This window comes from Prunus mume, linkage group LG2, assembly GCF_029339155.1.
Source record: "Prunus mume cultivar Tortuosa linkage group LG2, ASM2933915v1, whole genome shotgun sequence".
Taxonomy (NCBI): Eukaryota; Viridiplantae; Streptophyta; class Magnoliopsida; order Rosales; family Rosaceae; genus Prunus; species Prunus mume.
Genome location: NC_142699.1, coordinates 35,889,185 through 35,913,802, shown reverse-complemented (window position 1 = coordinate 35,913,802; position 24,618 = coordinate 35,889,185). Strand labels below are relative to the sequence as shown.

At 37.8% G+C, this 24,618-nt stretch overlaps 4 protein-coding genes across 6 annotated transcripts; 3 read left to right on the top strand and 1 right to left on the bottom strand.

Moving 5' to 3' along the window:
• Positions 1–409: 409 nt before the first annotated feature.
• On the top strand, positions 410–10,141 carry LOC103323021 (binding protein). 2 transcript variants are annotated; one of them, XM_008224978.2, is made up of 11 exons: positions 410–2,029; positions 2,706–3,443; positions 4,102–4,596; positions 4,925–5,016; positions 5,152–5,239; positions 5,330–5,444; positions 5,549–5,675; positions 5,761–5,935; positions 6,225–7,474; positions 7,723–8,792; positions 9,677–10,141. In XM_008224978.2, exons 1-9 carry the CDS (start codon positions 518–520, stop codon positions 6,921–6,923), a joined length of 4,041 nt encoding a protein of 1,346 aa, XP_008223200.2. In that variant the 5' UTR covers positions 410–517; the 3' UTR covers positions 6,924–7,474; positions 7,723–8,792; positions 9,677–10,141. The 2 variants fall into 2 exon arrangements, with proteins under 2 accessions (XP_008223200.2, XP_088900861.1); XM_089044735.1 differs by having other exon boundaries at positions 7,567–8,792.
• On the top strand, positions 7,359–10,141 carry LOC103323022 (DnaJ heat shock amino-terminal domain protein (DUF1977)). Its single transcript, XM_089044736.1, is given in 4 exon segments — positions 7,359–7,474; positions 7,723–8,438; positions 8,440–8,792; positions 9,677–10,141. Coding segments are annotated over 3 exon segments (1,104 nt in total). The 5' UTR covers positions 7,359–7,437; the 3' UTR covers positions 8,791–8,792; positions 9,677–10,141.
• Positions 10,142–11,312: 1,171 nt separating this feature from the next.
• On the bottom strand, positions 11,313–12,174 carry LOC103323023 (uncharacterized). The gene has a single exon (XM_008224982.3). The coding sequence runs from the start codon at positions 12,101–12,103 to the stop codon at positions 11,741–11,743; it is 363 nt and encodes a 120-aa protein (XP_008223204.1). The 5' UTR covers positions 12,104–12,174; the 3' UTR covers positions 11,313–11,740.
• Positions 12,175–16,100: 3,926 nt separating this feature from the next.
• Positions 16,101–23,404, top strand: LOC103323048 (Transducin/WD40 repeat-like superfamily protein). Of its 2 annotated transcripts, none has more exons than XM_089044733.1 (17): positions 16,101–16,921; positions 17,123–17,195; positions 17,408–17,674; positions 17,870–17,946; positions 18,072–19,130; positions 19,531–19,672; positions 19,905–20,150; positions 20,239–20,533; positions 20,750–20,871; positions 21,008–21,130; positions 21,391–21,522; positions 21,633–21,755; positions 21,827–21,937; positions 22,013–22,159; positions 22,237–22,362; positions 22,443–22,559; positions 22,747–23,404. In XM_089044733.1, exons 1-17 carry the CDS (start codon positions 16,155–16,157, stop codon positions 22,762–22,764), a joined length of 3,945 nt encoding a protein of 1,314 aa, XP_088900859.1. In that variant the 5' UTR covers positions 16,101–16,154; the 3' UTR covers positions 22,765–23,404. The 2 variants fall into 2 exon arrangements, with proteins under 2 accessions (XP_088900859.1, XP_088900860.1); XM_089044734.1 differs by having other exon boundaries at positions 16,102–16,921; positions 21,011–21,130.
• The last annotated feature ends 1,214 nt before the right edge of the window (positions 23,405–24,618 follow it).

Here is a 24,618-nt window from a genome sequence, read left to right as displayed (position 1 = left end):
TAGATGCTCTAACGCTGTTAAGGTAGGGTTAACATCACTTTTGAAAATAAAAAAAAATGTTTTAAAAGTTTAATGATATATCGTGTGTTAAGTCGTTAGATTGGTTGAGCGGTTTAGATTTACCAAAATGCAAATAAATGCAGAAACTAAATGCTAAACTAAATGCTAAGGATTGGGATCCCTGCCACCATATTCGTCATCTCCCTTCGCACTTAATTTGGCTATACTTATTTCACAAGTCATCTCATTTTCTACTCAACTTTATTAATAATTCAAGTTTTGGTAATTAATTGACAAATAAATCAGAAATTAAAATACATAATAGCGTTACTTTTATTTTTGTTTTATTTTTTTTTCGTCTGAAAACTCTGCATTTTCTTCCACACAAAAAAAAAAAAAAACAGAAGAAAAAAGAAGCGGGAAACCCAAAATTTGAAAATCAGGGGCAACCAGAGAGAGAAGGGACCTCCTGCAGCCATCCATTTTCCCAGTGGGAGTGACCTCAAACCAAATAGCCATGGAGGAAGCCATAACCCGAATAGTCATAGAGCTCGAAGAACTCCGCCACTCTGAAAACCCATCAGACCGCCAAACCCTACCCATCTCCGATTCCACCCTCTCAGACCTTCAAACCCTCTTAGACAGCGCCCTCGCCGACGATGACCCTGAACTCATGGACCACCTCCACGACGAGCTCTCCTCCAAGTCCCTCTCTTTGTCCAATCTCGTCCGTCCGATCGCCTCCGCCATGGATTTGGGCCGTACCCATCTCGCCCTTTCAGCCTCCAAAGTCTACCTCTCTCTTCTCCTCTCACCCAATTCCCCTGTCTGCACTCTCTTCAACCCCATGGACTTTCTCTCTCTCCTCCAGTCCATTCGCCGGTCCCTCAAGCATCGTCCTTCAGGTGAATCCAGCCATGGGTCCCACGTTGCATCTAATAAGAAGAGAAAGGGCCGCATCAGAAATCGGGGTTTGAAGAATTGTGCCCAGAGTTCTCACGATGAAGATTGTGATGGGGAAGAGAGTGACTTTGATGTGAGGGTCTTGTTTACTGTTCTTGAAAGGTTGGAACTTGTAATGGGGTTGATTCATTTGGACCGCTTTCCGGATAGTTTGAAGTCTTTGGTTCAAACTGTGGCTGAAATTCCAGTGATGGCGCTTGAAGTATGCGGTAATTCAGGCAGTTATAGCAGACTAACAGATCTGTGCTCGCAGATTTTGCTTAAAGTATTCATACCTGAGCATGAGGACCAAGCTAACATTGCAGCCGAGGTGTTGAAGTCATTGTCTCCGATGATTCTTCAGCATAAATCTCAAGTGCGGGCATTTGCATTGGGGTTCGTGACGAATCGAATGATGAGTGCGGCCAAGACGCTTGATGGTGTCAGGAAAGCAGTGGTGAATTTTCCGAGGTACTTGGTTCAAAAGGCACCGGAGAAGTCTGAGCCTCGGGCTTTGGCTGTAGAGTCTATCATGGAGATTGTTAGATTTTTGGAATTTGAGGACCAAATGGGGTTTGTGGGTTATGTAGTGAAGATGACTCAAGGGAAAGCTAGCTTGAGGCTCTTGGCTGTTGACCTTATTCTGGTGCTAGTGACATCGTTGAGAGATACATTGGGGTTGAATTCAGAAAGTGAAGTGAACGATTCATTGGGTCTGAAATGCTTAGAGGCTTTGATTCAACGTTGTTCAGATGTAGTTGCTGGAGTTCGAGGCCGTGCTTTGTCAAACTTGTCACAGCTGGTGGGCTTATTGTCAGGTGATGATAGGGGTCAGGCTGTGCTGGAAGAAGTTATGGGGCTTGGCAATGCAAGTGACCAAAGGCCGAAGGGTTGGATGAATGAAATTTTAATGAAAAGGTGCATGGATGAGAAGGCAGGTGTAAGGAAGGCTGCACTTCTTTTAATTACCAAGTTGATAGCCATTCTAGGTAGTGACTTTGATGGAGGCTTGCTCAAGACAATGGGCATGGCTTGTTCTGATCCACTTGTTAGCATACGTAAAACGGCAATTTCAGCTCTTTCAGCGGTAAATTTTATGTTGTGCTTCATCTAACCTTTCTTCATTGAGCTGATGTTTTAGTTAAAGATAATAATTTTTGTTTCTGATTGGTTTGTATACTTTGTGTAGTTAATGTTAGGAAGTATGGCATTGGCATCTAATTGGTCGTATACTTTGTATAGCCTCCAAAGTTCCATGTATTCCATTTATATTTTTGAACAACGTATACTTTTGGGCACTTATCTTGGTTTTGATCCTAAAAGGGTTGCCCTGTTAACTTCTTTCCGGCCACCTGGAACACAAATTCTAGCTCACTATGGTTGTTTTGTATGAGACACTTTCAGAAATCTGATTATGTTTCATTGAAAATTCTCAATTACGTTTCTGTCAACCACACTTTGTAGAGGCACATCTGCATTTGCTGACAATTTGGATCAAAGTGTTGTAATATTCTTAGTGGGTAGGTTAAACTTTGGGATTTTAATGGTTTCGACAAGATACATAATTTCTGAAAGAAAAAGAGAATTAACGAGATACATAATCAGAAATACACTTCATTAAGCTTCTCTTAGTGGAAATTACTTTATTTTAATGCCTGCGTCAGAGTAAGTATGTATTCTCCTGATCTTATTGTGCCTGTTATGAATTTATTTTTTGTGGAATACCTGATCTTATATGTTAGAACTCTGCATTGACTTTGTAGGCCTTCAGAACATTCCTGGATGAAAGGGTGGCTACTGAGTGGCTACACTCTGTTCCACGCTTAATTGCTGATAACGAGTCTAGCATTCAAGAAGAATGTGAGAACTTGTTTCTAGAACTGGTATTGGAACGGGTATCTACAGGGTCTGGTAGTTCTCTTCATGATGAATCCAGGTTTCGTAATTCAAATAAAGCAAAAGGTTTGGAAATGGATGTTGACTCGGTGTTTCCTGAAGGTGTTTTGAGTCTTTTGAAAGAGATTTGCAATGGAGAGGTGACACCTTGGGTGAAGAAAATTTGCACAAACCTGGGAAAGAAGAAATTGATGAAGCACAAATTTGCTATTTCTCTTCAGAATATCATAAGGACATCTGAGTCTCTGTGGCTCAGTAAATCCATGCCAATAGAGAAATGGACAGCCCCACCTGGCTCTTGGTTTCTTCTATCAGAGGTGTCAGCGTACCTTGCAAAAGCAGTTGACTGGGAGTTTCTCCATCATCATTGGGAGCTCTTTGACAAGTATGGCATGGGACGGGAGATTCAAAGCCCATTTGCACAAGGATATGCATGTGAAGGGGAAGATGGTATAGATTCCACTTCTGTTGCTTGGGCTGGGGATCGTGTTTTTCTCTTACAGACAATCTCTAATGTTTCTGTTGAGCTGCCCCCTGAACTTGCAGCAGATTTAGCTCATAATATGCTTAAAAGAATTGAAGATTTCAACATGCATTCAACAGAGGTACTCATCTGTTGGTATCAGTATATTTGTTCAATACTTCGTTGGTTAGTACATTAGTTTGCCTGCTTGCCTTGCGGGTTGAAGTACACAAGCACTCACTCAGTGTTAAGCTCAACTTATCTGGATAGAGAGATTGAACATGCTCATGATGTTTCATATATATTTTTGAATGATTTCCGGCTAAATGAACTGAATTCTTTATGAAGCTAGAAACAACGTTTTTCACTCTAGGCAAAGTTGGTCCTGTTCATGCTGTTTGCATGACTAATCTGAAGAGTGAATAACAAGTAGATTGCTTCCATTAGATAATCTCTAATCAGAGTTTCATTTCACTTTTTGAATTGTAAACTACTACTTATGTTTACATTTGTATCAGAGGAGTCACTAGTGAAAGAATATGGTGGAAATGTTGAACAAATAATTGAGATAATTGAATTTTCCTATGCTTAGACTGAGTGCTGCTTTTATGAGCTTACTTGGTACGAGTGTGGGGAGATGTGCAATTAGCCGTGAGGATATGACAATAAAAATAGCTACGTGTAGAGACCTATGCATAGTCAGCACCAACTTGCTAATACATATGGTTTTTATTTCCACATTTTCTCTATTATTTAACATGTGCTTTTTAAATTAGTTGCTTTGCTTTATTTGATGACAGGTTAATGCTCATGTAAAAGCACTCAGAACATTGTGCAAGCGGAAGGCTTCAAACTCAGAGGAGGCTGATACCCTTGTTATGAAATGGGCACACCAGCTTATCTCAAAAGCTTCTCAGATTTTAGAGAAGTTTATTTTGGATGATTCAGATGCAAAAAGAAAAGGAGACTTCTTTACGCCACCTAGAAGTGGGACTAGAAAAGGCAAGAGAGCTATGGCCATGTCGAGGTCATTGTCAGAAGCAGTCACAGCAGCTTACACCATTGGGTCTTTGGTTATCATCTGTCCATCTGCTGATATGACCACTGCTATTCCACTACTATACACCATCATCACTTCTGGGAATTCTGATCCAAAAGCTGATAAATTAACAAGGCCCAAAAGCTCTGTAAATCGGACAGCCCCTTCTTTGTACATCCAAGCATGGCTGACTTTGGGGAAGATTTGCCTTGCAGATGGAAAAATTGCAAAGAGATATATCCCTCTGTTTGTGAAGGTTTGGTCATTGACTTTGCATCATTTATGTTATACAGCTTTAAATGCTTTTTGTAAACAGCTTATTGACTTGTGTCCTTGACAAAGATGCTCCAGATTTCTATGGAACCTATAACCTAGAAAATGTTTTGCTAACAATCTTGTTCTTCTGTAGCCTGTCAGGTTTACACCCTTATCAACTGATTGTGACGTATATATAATTAGATAATTATATATTTATCATATGTGTGTGTGCTTCAGCAGTTTCAAAACTATCTGTGTCTTTTAACTAAATCCTTTTCTTTTGTCCAAAGACGTAATTGAGTTTCAAATCTCACAAGATTCTGTAGGAACTTGAAAAGAGTGATAGTGCAGCACTTCGCAACAATTTGGTAGTGATGATGGCAGATTTTTGTGTTCGCTACACTGCTTTAGTTGATAGGTAAGCCTGTAAAACTGTAACTTAAATGAACTAGAGTCGACTAATATCTTTGCATTTAAACTACCTATGAAGAATTAAAGGTGAATTATTGTTTTGCTTCATAAGTTTCTCAATAGTTTTTCTTGAAGTCAACAGTTATATACCAAAGATCACAAAATGTCTCCGTGATCCATGCGAACTTGTAAGAAGGCAGACATTTATACTTCTCTCGAGATTGTTGCAGGTATATGTTAGTCCTATGGCTTAACATTTCCATTTTGATGATTTGGTTAGATTACTAATTCTATGTTTCATACTATATTGTCAAATTCAGAGGGACTATGTGAAGTGGAGAGGAGTTATGTTCCTTAGATTTCTTTTGTCCCTTGTTGATGAGTCAGCGAAGATAAGGCAGCTTGCTAATTTTCTCTTTAACAATATTCTGAAAGGTTCAAGGTTTTCTCTTGTTTTGCAGTTGTGAAAATTAATGTATATGTTTGTCATTGAGATTTGACCGTTCTGCATGAAATTTTAATTTTAATTTTTATTTCAGTCAAGGCACCACTTCTAGGATATAACAGTTTTGTAGAAGCAATTTTTGTTCTGAATGACTGCCATGTCCACAATGGACACAGTAATGCTCAGGGATCACGCGCAGAGAGCCGGCTTTTTTCCATCAGGTAGGTGTGTCTATAATGAACTGAAAGGAAAGCAGCTTTACAGATGGGATTAGATTTTATATATAGTTTATGTTGTTGTTCTCAGGGGCAATGATGAAAATTCAAGGTCTAAAAGAATGCAGATCTATGTTACTTTGCTAAAACAAATGGCTCCAGAGCACTTATTGGCTACCTTTGCAAAGTTATGTGCAGAGATTCTTGCTGCAGCATCTGATGGTATGCTCAATATAGATGATATTACTGGGCAGTCTGTTCTCAAGGTATTTGCCTCATGGTGTTCAAAAACTTGTTGCATGTTACTGCATATGGTAGCTGATTTCTGTGGAATATGCATAATTGCAATTCAATGTATTGACATGTTTGCATACCCAACAGAACTTATTTTAACATATGTGTGCCTTCCAGTTCAGTCCTTTTAATGAGTTGAAGAGCAGCTATATTTCTAGATTTTCTAATTTAGTTTCCTTTTAATCCTGACTAATATTAATGTGTTTGTATTTGCTACCTGCCTGTTTTATTTGAAATATGCTTTCTTAATTTCTGGACCAGGATGCTTTCCAAATTCTCGCCTGCAAAGAGATCCGAATTCCATCCAACCGAGGATCATCAGCTGACACTGGAGACATTGATGAAGAAGGTGGTGATAATGGTGGAGCATCTGCTAAGGGAAGGATAACTCAAGCAGTAAAAAAGGGCCTCATCCAAAACACAGTACCCATCTTTATAGAGCTGAAAAGGCTATTGGAAAGCAAAAACAGCCCCCTCATTGGCTCCCTCATGGAATGCCTCCGTATCATCCTCAAGGATTACAAGAATGAGATTGAAGATATATTGGTTGCCGATAAGCAGCTCCAGAAAGAGCTCATATATGACATGCAGAAGTATGAAGCAGCAAAGGCCAAATCAACAGCTGCTGAGGCTGTTGCCAACAGCAAGAAAACAATTAGCTTCAACTCGCCCGTTGTATCTAAGATTGAGAGTGTAAGACATGCCCAAAACAAGTTTGGTAGCAAACTCCAAGGTGACACACAATTGGCCTCAGCAATGGCTGATGCAGCTGCTGAAGCCACAGCAAGGTCAGTGCTCAAGGAAGTGAACAAAGGGTTACAGTCACCGCCCCTTAGCGCTCTAAGCATGCCTAAACTCAAGACAAGCCAAGGAGGACGCAGCGGTCGCAGTGATCTTCCCTTTGATGTCTTAGAATCTGTGAGGAAAAGACAGAACTTTGACTTTGATGAAGAGAAGTAAAGACACCAACCCAAGAAATGAAAGCCTGCAAGTTTGGTTTTGTATACTTGTTTGGTCTTTCCTTTGTACTTCGATGTAAATATAAAAAAAAAAAAGAGTAGATCAACTAATCAGTAATTTAACGCTTAATCATTGTAAATTAATGAAAACAAACATTCTCTGATCCCTCTTGTAAATTGCTTCCACTTCATTGTTACTTTCCTATGTTCTTTGTTCACAACCAATGTCATGGGCAGTTTGGTCCGGGTATTTTTTGTCATGGATCCAAAAAGATAAAATAAAAACTAAAACAAATTGGAAATTAAAAAATAAAATAAAAAAGACCCATTTTTAGTCTTTGCTCCATGAACGACGTGGCATGATCTAATTGGGAAGATGACCATTCATGGTGGTGATCAAAATTAGGCTGGGTGCTTTGAACCCTTTGACGCACCACACTCCTCTGCTGTTGGTCCGGTGCTTTCTGTCCGAGTCCAATTTCCAAACCCTTCTCTCTCTCTCCTCTCACATATACATGCTAGCGTTGTTTCGAGGTCTATCGATTTCAAAAGGTATGCTTCTCTGTGATTGTTTCCACAATATGTATACATGCATGAACATGAACTGATTCATCAAAATCTAATCGGCATTTCCTTTGAATTAGGGCATATATTGAATTCACGGATGGGATAATTGAAATCTGAAACCTCCATTTGGAGCTTGGAATTGAGTTTGGTACTTGCCCAATTTGAACATTGGTTTGTCCATGCTAGCATTTCTTGTCGTAATCGAAATTTGAGAATTGGGTTTGAATTATTAGGTAGGTCTTTGATTATGGATGGTAACAAGGATGAAGCTTTGAGATGCGTTCGCATTGCTGAAGAAGCAATTGCTTCCGGTAACAAAGGGCGTGCGCTCAAATTTATCAAAATAGCGCAACGCCTTAATCAGAGTTTGCAAGTTAATGAACTTTTGGCTGCGTGTGAGAAGATCGATTCCGGGTCTCCTGCATCTTCCATTGGTGAAAAGGGTGCTACTGTGATTAAGAATGAGCCTGGTGTGGGGAAATTGGGCCAAGGTTTGAATGGGGAAGTTAGTTATACCGAAGAGCATGTTCAGTTGATTAGGAAGATTAAGAGAAACAAAGACTATTATGCCATTCTTGGCGTGGAAAAGACTTGCTCAGTTGAGGACATTAGGAAGGCTTATAGGAAATTGTCATTGAAAGTTCATCCTGATAAGAACAAGGCTCCCGGTTCGGAAGAGGCATTTAAGATAGTAAGCAAGGCTTTCAAGTGTTTGAGTGATGGAGATTCAAGGAGGCAGTATGATCAGACTGGTTTGGTTGATGAATTTGAGTACAACCAGCAACACAATGTGAGGAGGAGGAGGAGGAGAGCTGGGCATGATTTGTTTGATGATGATTTCGACCCTGATGAGATATTTAGGGCGTTCTTTGGTCAATCAGACATGTTTCGGACAAGTCATGTTTATAGGACTAGTAGAACTGCTGGCCATCAGAGGGAGGAGGTTCAGGGAAGGGGGACCTAATATCATGGTTCTTATTCAACTATTACCGTTCTTGGTAATTGTATTGCTGGCATATCTTCCCTTTTCAGAGCCTAACTACTCTTTGCAGAAGACTTACAACTACCAGATTCCCAAGACAACAGAGAAACATGGAGTGGAATTTTATGTTAAATCAGAAACATTTGATGAAAATTATCCCCTTGGAAGTGTTGCTCGATCTAACATAGAGAACCATGTTATCAAGGATTACAAGAATGTGCTTCTACACTACTGTCGGGTTGAACTGCAAAGGCGTCACTGGAGTAAGAATCTGCCTACTCCTCACTGTGATAAGTTGAATAACCTTGGAATAGCGTGAAGGTAAGATATGATATTTCATGTTACGAAAAGAAAGAAATCTATGGTTTTTACCTGCTCATTGTGTGCTTGATTATAAATCATCTTCCACTGTCCTAATCTTGGCTTTTACCCAAAAAAAGAAAAAAAGAAATTAATAAGTTGCTCTCCTTGTTGAATTATCAACTTAAACAGATTGTCTTATTTAAAGCACCTTTACCATGTGGACCTCTTGTGTGAATCACATGATCCTCTACAGGAGTTTAACATCTTTTTTTTTTTTTTTGGTTGCACCTTCATCTTCATTCAATCCCCGGTTCCTAAGCTGAGTTGCTGTCCAGAAATTACTGCACCCTACATGTTTTTCAGCAACTAAATTTAAGCCCTTTGAAACATAATTCATCGAGTAGACCTAAATCGCAGTTCCAAACCCTAAATCAGTTTTCCTTTTAACCATAGTGTACCAAATAAGATAGTGTGGGAAGTTATATTTGTCTCCTACTTGTCTCCATTTCTGTATCAATTCAAGCCGCCGTTCAAACACATTTATTCCTAAGCATCTCTCTGTTGTTCAAATCTTGAATTTATCTAGTTTAGTCAATTAAGATTCTACTTTAACTGGAAAACTGATACCATTACCCATCTTCATGTTGCTAACTGTCATATATTATGAAGAAAAGGTGAAGGCCCTTTACCAATCCTTACTTGGCATGTGTTATGCATCCTCTAAACCATTTATTTTCTGTGTTTGGGTATACTCTTTGAGAGCTCTTGTTTTAGTGTGTAAAAAGAAAAAATGTTTTGAATTCATGTGGCCCGTTTCTTTGTTGGTTGATCTTGCATGTCTTGCTGTTAATCATTTTGAAGATATTGTGTATTTTATTTTTGTTTTTGTTTTTATCAAGCAGAGGCTATACGGCTGATGTTGATGTAGCTTTAGTGCCACTATGATGTTGAGCATGGACTTGAGAGTACAGCTGGTTAATATTGCAAATGCTGGGGACGAGTTCTTTGGAAGTGACCAAGGATTGCCTTTCCTCAACATGACTTGTTGGCCATACAGCTGTGTGCAGATGTTGTTCAGGATGCTGGTAGCGAGGGTTTGGCATTTATTTGGTTAGAAATAATAGTGTACACAGCTTCTGCAATTACCTGGGAGGTCAATACTAGTTACGAAATATTATGAAACTTGAGCAATAGGTTTGTGATAATGAGTTTTTTCACTGAAGAAACACTAAAATTTCTTTATATTCTTTTTATCAGACCATGCAGTTTCTGTTTACCATTTGGTTGTATTTATTTCAGAAAGTAAGCATATTTATGTGCAACTTAAACATCAAGCCGATATCATTAGTTGTTATTTTGTTTCTTAATGACTGTTTAGTGTATTTCTTTGCCCTTGACCAATCTCTGAGCAATCATGCACGTTGTTAGCATCTGAGGAAAGACTTTGTTTTTCTTGGTTGGCATTATTGGTCATTTATGTGCTATCTTGATTTTCAAGCGACTTGTTAGAGAACAGTTTAATCCTCACCGTGCAGCAACGCCGGTTGTCGGGAGAGATGAGTCCTCCAAGGATACATGTGACATGTATATTGCAAGCGTATGCTCGCCATGGACGCATTCACAGCATCAACGCAAATGGGCACTACTGTCATGTGATGAGTAAGAACATATCGAATCTCTTATCTGCACTGATTTATAGTTCTGAAGGAAACAACATGGATTGTTCATATTCATTGAACTTGATCAGATCTTTAAGTTACCTCCCTACGTGAGTTTTATGAGCCTGGGCAGCCTACTTTCCTTGAAAGCACTTTTACTTGATTGATCAAAACTAGACTTCATACAATCTGAAGATAAACATTGTTTTTCTCAAAAAAAATTCACAGATTTATGCATCTCACTCATATCTGTTTGTGAATCTTCTTTGTTGGTATGAAATTGCTTCCTTATTTTTATAAGCTCCTCACATCACCACAATCCCCAATATATTCACAATAGCAGATTTAGATTTCTGAACCCACCCACGTTCACGAGTGGTGCTTATAAAATGGAGAATTACAAAAATATCTCCCTTCAGCAGACCCTCCTCCACATGTTATGTCGGTCCACTGCATCTGCCACTGCCAATATATTAGATGCATATTCGCCTTTTCCTATTCAGTATTTACCCAAAAGAAAAACTATATTCCAGATTTCAGTTCAACAAACCAACCTTGTCTTCAAAAGTTGTTTCTTTTTTCCAAAAGGAAGAAAAAGCAAAACGTTACGTTGCAGTTCACTTTCTTCAGAATCTGAGATTCACAAGATTTGCATTACCCATTTCATCAGTACTTAAATTAAATATAATTAGTCAATAAATATATCTCAGTTGGTTGAGTTCTACCTCCATCCGTGTAGACAGAGATTTGAAATATCTAGACACCCAATAAATATTTGTGTAAAATCCTCTCCTCCAATCGCTTGTATTTTAAAAAAAAATATATAATTAAAGTCTAATGAAAATTGTTAATTATGTGCATTATAAATAAAATAACATCATCAATTTTGGTAAACGAAATAGAATGCATTAAAAAGTAAAAGAGATGAAATAAAAAGGAGCGTCCACGTGCAAGCGTGAAGGAGGCAGGCAGGCAAGTCGCAAAGGGAACGAAGCTCACAAAACGACAAAAAGCAAAGTAGTAGAGGGCAAAACACCGCGCCTCCGCGCACCGACATGTCAAAAGCCCTCCTCAACTATTCAGAATGACCAAAATACCCTCAAACTATCACCGTGAAATTCCACTCCTCAGCTTGGTATTCGCTCTAATTACAAACCATCCCCACCCATGTTCATTTCATATAAGAAAAAAAAGCTCAAGTACGTACCCCAATACTCGTATCCCTTTCTAGACGGTATAATTAATTTATAAATAAAATCCTCCAAAGCCAGATCCATGCTAATTACCATGTTGACATGTTGCTAGTCATCACTCTTCATCGTCGCCGCCGCCGAAGATCGATATCCGGTTGTAAAGAAGGAAGAGGATGAGCACGAGAAACAATGCAACGCCAACAGGGGAGCCGCTGACCCTGTGAATGGTGTCAGGCTCCCCGTTTGAGAACATGGAGGAGACGAAGGAGCCGCGATCCGAAGACAGAAACTGGATGGTGAGGAGAAGAATAATGGGCAAGAGAAGAAGACCCACAGGGCTCAAGAGCTCAGAAATGCCTTCGGTTATGGCCTCGCCTTGGTCACCAAGAAAAAACGGCACCACGATCACTGCCACAACCACAACTGCCAGTAGAATCCCATGGGGCGCAGTTCCAGCTTGTCTCTCTTGATTTATCATTTTTGTGTTTCTGTGTTTTTTTTTTTGTATGACTTTTGTTTTGGTTAAAAATGGGAGGTGGATGGAGACTTGGAGAGACATAGTGGGGGTGAAAATATATAGGGTTTTGCTTTGGACGCGTTTGGTTGGGTGAAGTGTTTTTTTCAAGGTGTGTGATTGGAGAAGCCAAAAGTTGATGTGGATGGTGTTTATATTATAATGTTTGCTACTTGGGTGACTCAAGGATTCAAAAGAAAAGGGTTTTATATTTGTGTTGATGGGATGATGGATGAGACTTTCTTTTTGTCATTTATTTGAAGAGAGAGAGAGAGAGAGAGAGAGAGAGAGAGTTGATATTAAAGTAATGATAGCTTTTCTTGGATGTTCTTCTATTTTCTGTATGGTGGGCAGGACTTTGGGTCCAGTTAACTTATTACGCGTATAGTGAGCATAAGAGAGAGAGATTTTGAAAATGCGGTTTTTGTATGGCCAAAGGCGCCGTGTCCGTGTGTGGAAATGGTGAACTTACCCAGAAGGCTGGCTCATGCAGACACACCTAATACACGAAGTTGATGCTTTGTTGTCAGGGCCATGACTTTGAGGCATGGAAATTGAAGTTTCATTTTACACACGACTTTCTCTTTGGAGAGTCACATTGAGACGAAGCAGCTGTGAATGGGTGGGAAAAGCATCAAAACTTTGAGTATATTGCAATTTTCTTCTTGTTTTCGTTTTTTCGCCAGTCAATCTTTCTAGTTTCTGTGTGTGACTTCGAATTTTTTTAAGGTCTAGATCTTCAGGCCCAGATAAGAAAAAGCCCGAGAACAAACCAGAAATGGCCATTGTCAAACACAAAATTGGGCCCTTACACTTACTATGACCTTTCTATAGAGGGTTTGCTCAGTCCAGTCAAAATAGATAGTGAGGATCTTATGCGTGTGAAGTTAAGTTAGACTTCACACTTATACAAGCAGCAAGAAAAATGTAATGGATTCAACTTAATTGACCTTAACTATAATGGTCCCAAACCAGCTATAGTAAGAGCACTTATACCCATTTGTTCATGGTTAAAGGCAAGAGGAGGCAAAGATAGTTGATATTCACATGAATAGTGTTTGTCATAGCAAATTTTTTGTGCTTTTTCACTCATTTTCATGGTAATCCTAGGACAATTACTATTCACATGAGATTAATTTTATTTATATGTATGAGATTAATAAATAAAAAATTGCTAGGCATTTATAAAAATTTAAAAAAAAACAAGTTCTGAATTTTTTGGTAGTTTTCAGAATTTTTTTAATTTTTTGTTCTTCACTAACTTGAACGCTCTTAGGCAGCAGCTTGGGTTGATCTTGCCTTCAGACTTGTCCAATCTTAATGGAGCCCACGTCCTACCCGGGCTAGAATACATTAGTGGAGAGATTTTTTCCATGGATAAAAATGCTCTAACATCAGAAATTCAGAGGGAGATTTGGTAAAAAAAATATTTTCTGAGGATAATAGTGGGACGCCCGCGTATTTAATTTTTTGGTCTATTTCTCAAACTAGAGAGATTTAGGATAAACAATATTTTTTGCAGGGAACTTTTAAAAATGAAACACCCAATAATTTTGAATGTACACACTTGACAAGCCCACAATCACATGCCCTCTCTGATCACATACCCCACAGTGCTTCCTATCATTTAGTGCATGGAACCCTTAATTGCACAATTAACAAAAGCACTGTTAAGAAGAGCATCATGTGCTACCACGCCTTACATGGATTCTTTTTCACGACCCAAGCACATTTTGGTGACAAGATTATCATTAATGGAAGGAAAATCAAATGCGCCCATGTTACATCACATAAGCAAATTGGATTAAAAAACCATTATGAATTTCGGTTCTTAGCTGAAATTGATTAATTATGACCCATTATTGAGCAAAAATAAGATAATGCAATTATAGAAAGTGGGATTCAAGCGAGAGATCCCATTCGTTTCCCTTTCAATCGGGACCCATTGATATGACCTTGGTTTAGCTCCTTCGCTCGTAGCTTTTCATTTGGGATTGAAAAAGTGAAAATAGAATCCTTATGGGTGTGAAAGCATACGTGAGTTAGGTTAATTAGCTGAAGTCGTTTGCATATCTTCTTTTGAGAAGTTCGATTTCTCTTCCTGTATATTAAGAGTAGTTTAGAATATCATTTTGTCAACTAAAACAACGGAGTTTAATAGCCTAATGAAAACATGTATTGACTTATAGACTAGAGTGCTCTCTCATTTTCAAACCCCCTTCCTAACTTTCGTGAAAAAAAAAAAAAAAAAAGAGAGAAAAAGAATAAGGGTGGCAATGGCCCCAACCCAACTTTTTCATGTGGGCCAGGCTAAACAATCAAAGCTTCTGATACCATTTTAGTCCAGTGGAAGGCAGAGCCCATTCCAGCCTATCATTATCACAAATTTGGCAAAAGTTATCTCCTTTTATACTTTTTCTGGGTCAATTATTCATGTTTTTTTTTTCTTTCTCAGAAGTTAAATGAAGAGATGGAAGAAGCGCATGGTGTATTTAAGCAAATATTACTAAAAGAGAAACAAAAGAAAAGAAAAGAAAACTAACAATAATCACATCAATCCTTCCTTTCCTTCCTTCCCAAGCCCGTAAATAAATTATCAGTTGGCATATGCATGTGAAGGGATGTAAATTCAACGTTGAAAACACCACACTTTTTTAGAAGCTCAAATTCTGTGCCCGTGACAGACAATAGTCCAATCAATCTGTACTATAGGGACCTCTCCTTGATAGCAATTTTAATATTAATCAGGATTATCTACAGAAAAATTCACGGGCTTAATATGCAATCTTAGTATTTTGCAAAGACTTTGACAAATTATATATCTACAGAAGAATTTGTTTATCATATTGTTGATTATATCTCGAGTATGAGACGTAAGATCTTTATAAGATTTACATAGAATAGACCGAACCGAGCAATGTTTTCAACTTTGTGGAAAATGCGTTATTATAATATGATACATGTAACATTCCCTCAATAATAGAATGGGGTTTCTGCAGTTGCTTAGAGTAATGTCACTTTCGTGACAGCGTCACGAATGCTCAGCATCTCTGGCCTTCATCACACCAAACAAAAGAAGGTGAAATTGATCACCCAGATATGAGGCGACATTGGAATATGATTACCACGCAGCTGCACGTTAATCCAACAACTCAACAAAGTTCTGTGGGTCTTCCATTCTTCTCTGGCCCTTCTTTAGCTCTATAATTTCCAGAAAGAATCTTATAATATAACCTAAGTACGTAAAATAATAATTCTACAGAATGTATACAGTGCTGGTAAATGATATTAGGGTAAAGAAGAATGAAAGATGAAGTTGTTAATCAGAATGGGGGTCCAGCTCATACGACGTGCCCTGCTCTGACAGGTCAACATGCTATCTGTAGTGCAGGTTTGCTTGCGCGATTATCAAGTCATCCTAAGTACGAATAACTAGAATTTGTCTGCACTAAATACATTGCATCTCCCAAAAACTATTAACAATAGTGTTATTAATAAGAACGACAAATTATTGTCTAACAAATGTTTATATTGTTAAAGTGCAAATTTAGATTATATAAATGTTGAATTTTTTCTTTGAATTAATGCGTGGCTCAGATTTACGGTCTGACAAAGGAACGTTACCAATTTATTTACAACCAAACTGTATGTTTATTGTGCAGGATGATGGTATGCTGGGGCCCTGGACGAAGGAAAGGACTGAGTTAAGGGTGAGAAATTTCTTAACGTAAGAAAGAACCCAAGTGTTATAATATTAGGACATGTGAAGGTGACCACTTGGGGATGTTGTTTTCTTTCTCATCTTTCCCTCCCTCGATGGTGCAACGGTCAATTTTTTGTCTGTAGCAGCAACAAACACATAGAGGGGTCCATTGAAGCCCGGAAATTGGCTGGTGCAGAAAGTCACGGGATTTGATCCAAACCCCCTCCAAAAGACTCTCCTGACACTACTATTAATACTTATCTCCTCTGAAGATAGTTCTTTTTCTTCTTATATGAACATCAATAACCAGTCATGGTGGAAATGGAAGCTACCTCCTCTTTTGCTCCAATGGCTTCCTCATTCCATGAACAAGAGAGACTGGACTTGAAATCCATTTGGGCAGTTGTCATTTCAGTCAATAGTTGCATTCACAAACTCATATCAAATGCCAAAGCTAGAAATTCTATACATCTCAGATGCACCTTCAAGTTTAGCGCTCAAAAAGGGGAATTCTTCGAATTTTCGGAGCAATCTGTCATATCAAATCTTTGCTGGGGGATTGACAGCATTGAAGCTGCGATTCGAGCAAAATGTCCAGAACAAAAAGCCTCTCTGCTCAAGAAGGCAGAGCAAATGTTGCAGGTTCCCGCGCTGCTCGATGAGCATGGAGTCACAGCAGGATTTAAGAACTGCTCTTTGGTGTGCTGCTCATACTTTTACCTCTCAGTGGTTAGGAAGCTCCAAGAGGATGAGTGGCAGGTTGCACTGCATTTCCTGCAGGCAGTTCTGGTGTTCCCAAGGCTTGTACAAACAGAATTTGCACCTGAACTTTGCGAAAGGCTTTTCGCGTCATGCACCACCAACTCTGGAAAACCAGAAATAAGAGAAAGTAGAAGCTTGGGATCAATTTTTTCGGCGGCTTACATAGAGGTTGACAAAGATGAAGCAATAAGGCAGATGGCAAGGGTGTATAGGGATTGGCTGATGTATTTTCAGGTCATGTTATATGGAGAGACAACTCAGTTGCACTGTGGATACAGAGAAATGTTTTCCCCTGATAATGAGTCACAATATTCGATGTAAGCTTTTCTCAGGTTCTGCCTATCATAATATTCATAGGGTAGTGTTTCTCTAAAGACATGTTATTCAATCATACTGTACATGTTATTCAATCATACTGTACTCTTTAATCACTACATTGACAAACCACAGATAAAATTTAGTTTTTGAAGCAGAGTGATTTGAATTTAATATCAGAAAATCTCACTCTTTGTGCACAGGCATGGGAAATCCAGCAGCTCAGGCTCTTCGAATACAACGGAGCATCAATATAGCTTGCACCCTCACTGGAATGTAAGCCTTGGCCTATATATGCATATCCTCCTCCAATATCAGTGAGCAATTTCAGCATGTGATATAAGTTTGAAAGAAGATTTTCTCCCATGCACTTCTGTATGAGTTTCAAAATCACTTGTCTTCCTACATCCACTGGTATAATAATTAGTTTCAACAAAATCCTTTTCCATATATTTCTTTTAATTTTTTTGGTATGATACTCAATGCAGCATCAAAAGGTGCACCCTTTTGATCCTCAACAAGATACTGGTGGTGGCATGGAAGAAGAACTCAAGACTTCCATCTACATCCCAGAATTTGAAGAATATGAGAAAACCACAAAAGATTTGGATCAAGCAACACATTTTGATGTTAACAATTTCCTAAGCAGTTCAAGTATCAAAAGACTCCAAGATATGCTGGATGACTCCCAATCGGATATGCGAACTTCAGTGGATTCGTGCTCTGAATTTTCTGCATATGACATTGAGTCAGAGGTTTTTTAATTTTTTTTTCAAAAGACATTACTATCTTTAACAAAGATTTAGCTGTTGAAAATATAAATGCATCCTTTGTAATTCAGTAGAAACAGACTTGATTGATGAATGAAATTATATCTTCTAACAAAACCAGTTAATTATTGTTTTAAGAACTATAGTTGCATTATTTTCACAAATGTCTTTGTAAATCAGGTTATGGATGGTGGGGAATGTTCAATGGCAACCACAAGAATAAGTGCAGATCTCCCCAAGTCAGAAATTTGTGATTGGTTGGTTCATACTCACAATTATACCTTTATTTATCTGTTTTCTCTTTTGGAGACCCAAACCTCATTATAGAAAACTTAATGTCAGAGCTTAATATGTTTTCCTAATTTCCAAGCACCCTCTACAGGAAGCTGCAGGATTCAGTGCCTAAAGAGGCCCCTGAAGTAAATCATTCTATGTTACTTGGCAGCAGATGCCCAATCAATTTAACTTTAACTATTTCAGAACATAGAGATGAAAAGCCAAACATCCTTCGGAGTTGCTACGTAGAGAATGAGAGTGCATCTCAGAAGAACTATAAGATCAACCAGATGGATCACCAAAGAAGTAATTCAAGGAGAAAACAGAATTTGCATACCCCAAAAAGCTTTCTTGAAGTAAGTTTATATTCTGCAAAAGATTCCAAAAGTGAACTACTAGGTATCACTGAAAAGGCAATTTCAAAACTATTGTACTTGGAAGGATTAGGAAAATGGGATGAAGATTGTGCTTTAGAAGTTACAACAATATATGAACTATTAGGCAAAAAGAAGGGAGAAAAATGTGCTATCTTGAAAGACATGATATTGGATCAACTGCTAGCAGGTATTTCAACTTCAAAGGAGGAAATGGTTATAAGGGCATCAGTGTCCATACTAACCAGTATTGTTGCAGCAAATAAGTCAGCTATAGAAGACATCAAGAAGAAAGGTCTACAGCTGTCTGATTTGGCAAGTGCTCTAAAAAGAGATGTGCATGAGGCAGCAATACTGTTTTACTTGATGAATCCATCTCCTGCAGAAATTAAGAGTTTAGAAATTTTACCGATATTGACGGGGGTCATGTGCAATTCAAACAGTTACAAGGGTAGGTCAGAATCTCTGCCAACACCTCTGACAGCATCCCTGATGATTATTGAAGTTCTAGTAACTGCATTTGACCGTTGCACAAATAACATGCACTTGGCTGAAATCAGTTCTCCAAAAGTTCTTCACGGGCTCATAGATGTTGCAAGAGTTAGTAACATTGAAGAATCGATCTCTTGGGCTACTGTTCTTGTAAAATGCATACAATATGATGGACATTGCAGAAGATACATATCAAAACTAGCTCCTGTCGCTCCATTTGTCCATCTCCTAGAGAGTAACCAGAAGCATGCCAAGTTCATAGCACTGGAATTTTTCCATGAGGTTCTTTGCATGCCAAGGTATGAAAAATGCTTCAAATTCCAATATTTTGAATAGTTTTTTATTACAACAATTCAAGTCATTTAAAATGTTGAAATGAGAGTTAAGAAATGTATCATTTTCATATAATATTTTGAATACTTTCTTGAGAATTTTAAATGTCACAGGTTTCATTGTCAATAAAATATATCACAAGACAAGAGTATAACATACACATAGTTCAACCGTTCAAACCAATGCATGTAACTATAAGCTTATTAATGACTGAGCAACAATCTTGCGTTCTCTTTTTTCAGAAAGTTAAGGTGCATCTATTTTATGTTTGAGAATATTAGATGGTACAGTTAAGTAACCTAGTTTTCTTACACAGTAATTCTAGTCCTATGAGGCTTTCAAACATCATATTCTCATTTTTGTCAGGTCATCGGCTATTATCTTTTTGAAGAGGCTACACCAGGAAGGAAGCACCAACATTATGAACTCACTCATGCTGTGTGTCCAACAAATGCAACCTCAATACCAACTTTTGGCAGCAAATTTGCTGCTCCATTTAGATACACTGGTAAGTAGAATGAATATCATCAAGCAAATGTGCAACCTCAATGCCAACTTTTGGCAGCAAATGTGCTAGTAATTACATACACGTCCCAATTTCTGAGGCCTAGGCAATAGAACGAATATCATCAAGCAATGCATATTTCTTTGTAGGGGAGATTCCATCAAATCTAATCATTACATATGAATCTAACTCAACTCACCACACACTCTGATTGACATCAAATGAATATCTGCAGGATAACACCACTTGTAAGAGTGTATTCAGAGACGAAGCAATGCAGGTTATCCTCAAGTCAGTGGCATCTGAAGAAGGTTCTGATACACAGCTTTTATCCGCATTCATTATATCGAATCTTGGTGGAACATATTCTTGGACAGGGGAGCCATACACAATAGCATGGTTGGTTAAAAAAGCATGTTTGACTTCCTCATATCAACGTAATATGATCAAAAACATTTATTGGTTGGATGATTGCTTAGAGGTGAGCTTTCAATCAAAATGTGGTGAAATATAAACTACAATCTATCAGTAGAAAATGTACCAATAGAGAATATTGCATGAATTTGCAGGATGCTGGAACAGAATCATGGTGCAGCAAAATTGCCAGAAGCCTCATTAATATTGGGAATCCTGTCTTCCATTCTTTAGAGAAGGGTCTAAAGAGCAAGGTAAGAAGGGTTTCTAGGGACTGTCTAACAGCCATTGCATGGCTTGGATTTGAAATGGCAAAGAGTCCAGAAAGCATTAAATTTTCTGCCTGTGAGATCTTACTTAGTGGAGTCGAGCAATTTTTGCATCCTGGAATGGAGCTAGAAGAAAGAGTTCTCGCATGTCTCTGCATATATAACTATGCTTCTGGCAAAGGTAGTTCCCTTGTTGTAACAAAAAATTGCAAAAATAAAATAAAATTTAGAACATCAGTTAGCTTTTAGAATATCTACATTAGCATAGCAAACTGCTTATAAAAAGCCATGAGATAGTCAGGGAAAAATTCAGCAACTTATGTCAGAATTTCAGACTGATAAACAACAGTAAAGACTCAATTTATTCCATGCAAATGTAAATGGTTTCATTATGTAGGGATGAAAAAATTAATTCATTTCTCGGAAGGAGTGCGAGAATCACTAAGACGATTGTCAAATGTAACATGGATGGCAGAGGAGTTACATAAAGTAGCTGACTATGTTCTACCAACCTTATCAGTGAGTACTCAACATTCACTTTGAAGAATTTACTCAAGAGCTTGTAGATTATGCCATCAGTCTATTCATGTGTTTAATATCTACCATCAGTAACAGATTTATGTAATGTTTTGTTGGAATCATTATAATGGTAAAGCAGCGTATCTCGTGTGTTCACACACAAATCCTTGAGGTTTTTATCACTTGCAGTGGAGCTGTGTGTGCCCTCATCTATTACAAGGGATTTCTTTACAGTGGACACTCAGATGGTTCTATCAAGGTGAGGAATTAACTATCAGCTGATTCCTACACAGAGTAACCATATTTGGTTATTTCACTTTAATAATGTATGCATATTCTTGTTTCTTGGTAAAGAATCTACTTGGATAAAACATTCTATAGCCAAGCATATATTAGGGTGAGGTGGGGTCACTTAATAGGATCTTCTGAGACCTCTGCCACAAACTGTTGCACAGCCAAAATGCTTAGTTTTTGAGTGGCTCAAGAGTCTAAATCAATGTATGTGTGTGCATTCAATAGGTCTGGAACATCAAGGGGCAATCAGCCACCCTTGTATGGGACATGAAGGAGCACAAAAAGGCGGTTACATGCTTTTCACTTTTCGAACCAGGAGACAGCCTTATAAGTGGATCACTGGACAAAACCATCAGGGTATGGTCAAATTTTACCGAAGAAACACTTTCTTTTCATCATGAAGATCTGCAATAGTAATACATTAACAGACACTAAACTAAACGGCAACATGCAACTTCCTTCTACAGGTATGGCAAGTGGTTCACAGGAAATTGGAGTGCATTGAAGTTATTGCAACAAAGGGACCAATTCAGCACCTAAATACTTACGGCCAAACAATATTTGCAACTACTAATGGCCATGGGATTAAGGTAATGACTATAAAATCCATGGCAACCTAGTACTAAGGTGTCCAGCTAGAAATGACTAATCTTTTTTCCAGGTGTTTGATGCATCAAGAAAGGTCACGGATAATTGCAAGAATAAAAAGGTGAAGTGTCTGGCAGTGGTTCAGGGGAAGATTTATGCAGGGTGCAAGGATTCAAGCATACAGGTTGGTTTAAACGTATTGTTTAAAGAAATCATGCTTTGATTGCAACAACACTGGGTGACATCTCACTGTTTTTAGGAGTTTTCAATTACGAACAACCGGGCCCAAGAGATCAAAGCAGCGACAAAATTTTGGAAGCTGCAAAAGAAGCCCATTAATGCAATTGTCACATATAAAGATTGGCTTTACAGTGCAAGTTCAGTTGTGGAAGGTTCAAATTTGAAGGTATGGATCACAATTAGAAGCTCGCATTGTGAGAGAGAGAGAGAGCCTTCCACTGATTAAAAAGGGTATATATGCAGGAATGGAGAAGACACAGCAAACCCCAAATGTCGCTAAAAACTGGCAAAAGAGAATGTATAATGGCAATGGGAATAGTTGAAGACTTCATATACCTCAACTGCAGCTCAGCAACAAACATCATTCAGGTAAATGACACTGTTGGGGCACACAACAACAACACCTTCTTTTAAATGCGATTTTCAGCATACACATTTTGTGAAAACAGATATGGTTAAGAGGGACTCAGCAGAAAGTGGGCAGAATTTCAGCAGGAAGCAGAATTACCAGCCTCCTCACTGCCAATGACATTATCCTATGTGGTACCGAGACGGGTCTGATCAAGGTGTGTACATTAAACCCATCTTGTTTTTTTTTTTGGTCAAAACATTAAACGCATCTATGACCTAAAGTTTCTGCATTAATCATATTTACACATTGAACAGTTTTTTTTTTAATTTTTTTTAAAAATATAATTATAAGGGTTACAAGGGGTTTCACACTAATTCTGCTATAATTTCAAACTAAAACAGGGTTGGATCCCCCTATAGCATGTACATCAGCCAGCACGTCTGTGACAGCAAAGAAGGATGATGCTTCATATTTATGCCTTTTTTTCAAATACAGTTGCATGTAAAGAGCTATGTTGCGCCATTGGTTGCTAAGTATGTAATATGCGATATCATTGTTTGTGCATCGTATTTTGTATTCAACATGTGTACCGAAAATGGTGGTTGATTTACCCATAAATAGTGATAAATAAGATGAACAATAGTCATCAAATTTGATGTGCTAAGAATGTAAAACCCATCGAAAGAGAAAGCAAAAAACCCTAGCCTCCCTTCTCTCTCTCAAATCTCTTTTCCTGTGTTCTACTGGATTTGGTGTTTTAATTGTGGGGGGTCTACTTGTGTCTAGATCTGCTTTGGATTTGTGGTTTTGTTGGTTGGTGATTTAGTTGTAAGGTGACTGGCTGTAATCTCGGTGGTGTTCTCTGTCTCAAGGAGGTGACAACGGTGGTAGTGGCTCTGTTGGTATTTGGTTGTTTGTTTGCAGTTTTTTAATTTTTTTTGTTTTTTGTTGTTGTTGTAATAATTGCATCAACTCCTTGTGAGTTGGGTGTTTGATTGTTTTCTAGTCTCTACTTGTATTTTGTACTTGTGAGAGTTAAAAGTTGTAGTTGTATTGGTAGATTTGGGTGGTGTGATTCATGTTTGGTTTGTTCAAACATGCGGCTTTTATGCTTAAATTTCTATGGCCTTTTATAGCCTGTATCTGGATTAACCCTATGTGATTTCTATGCTTCCATATTTGTATTACCACTTTGTGGCCATTTGTATTTGTCTTTGTGGCTGATGATCTTTGTGTCTAATTTATGAATATAATTATCACTTTTCTCTATAAAAAAAACGAACAATAGTTAAATTCTCTAAAAGATAAAATTAAATTAACAGTATTAAATTCTCTAAAAGGTAAAATTAAATTAAAATTACTTAAAGAATTATATATATATATATGGAAATTTTGGATATGGTCAATTGAAATTAGCAAATTTTTACAAGCAAAGAACCGTCGATAGCGATAGCTTTGCAATCCACCAACGAAATCATCGACGTCTATCAACGATACCTTCCCACGTGTGTTGATAGCTTGAGGCTTGCTGCCGAGACTCCTTTCGACACGCGCCATGCATTGATGCACATTAGCAAAGCACTTACCACAAGCCAAAAAAAGAAAAAGAAAAAAAGAACCACCTCATAAGTAGAGGTGTCAAATAGACCGACCCGGCCCTAATATGGCTCGGCATGTCACGTATCTTTGGGCGGGTTGTACAGGCCTGAAACTCAACGGGCAAGCCCTTTTAAATTAAATTATATTTATTTTAGAGAAAAATAATACATAATATTATTATATTTATATCTTAAATTCAAGTCTATTTCTTTTCTCTAATAATATATATTAAATTGTAATATATATATATATAATAATGATTTTGTTTTTCAATTTTCAATTTTAAAATCCAAACAATAATCTAGTCATTTTCTATTTAAATGTACTTTAAATAAAGTTATTGGCATCTTTTTTCAACAAATAATAAATCTTGTTTGTATATACATAATTGTAAAAAATATTTAAATGAAGTTTTAAAAAAAATTACAAAAAAAAAAAATTGCAATACATAAATCAAATTTGGCGATCCCCCATTTTAGTTCGTTTAGTGGCCCGACATGAGCATGGCCCGATTCGGTCTGTTTATTAAATGAGTTGGGTCGACCCAACACGACCTGTTTGACACCGCAACAGTCTATTTTGAAGGTAAATCAATCACATCAATTTCAATCAAAATTGATTTCTTCATTCTCATTTGTATTACTCAAAGTTAATCATTTAAAGTGAAATTAAAA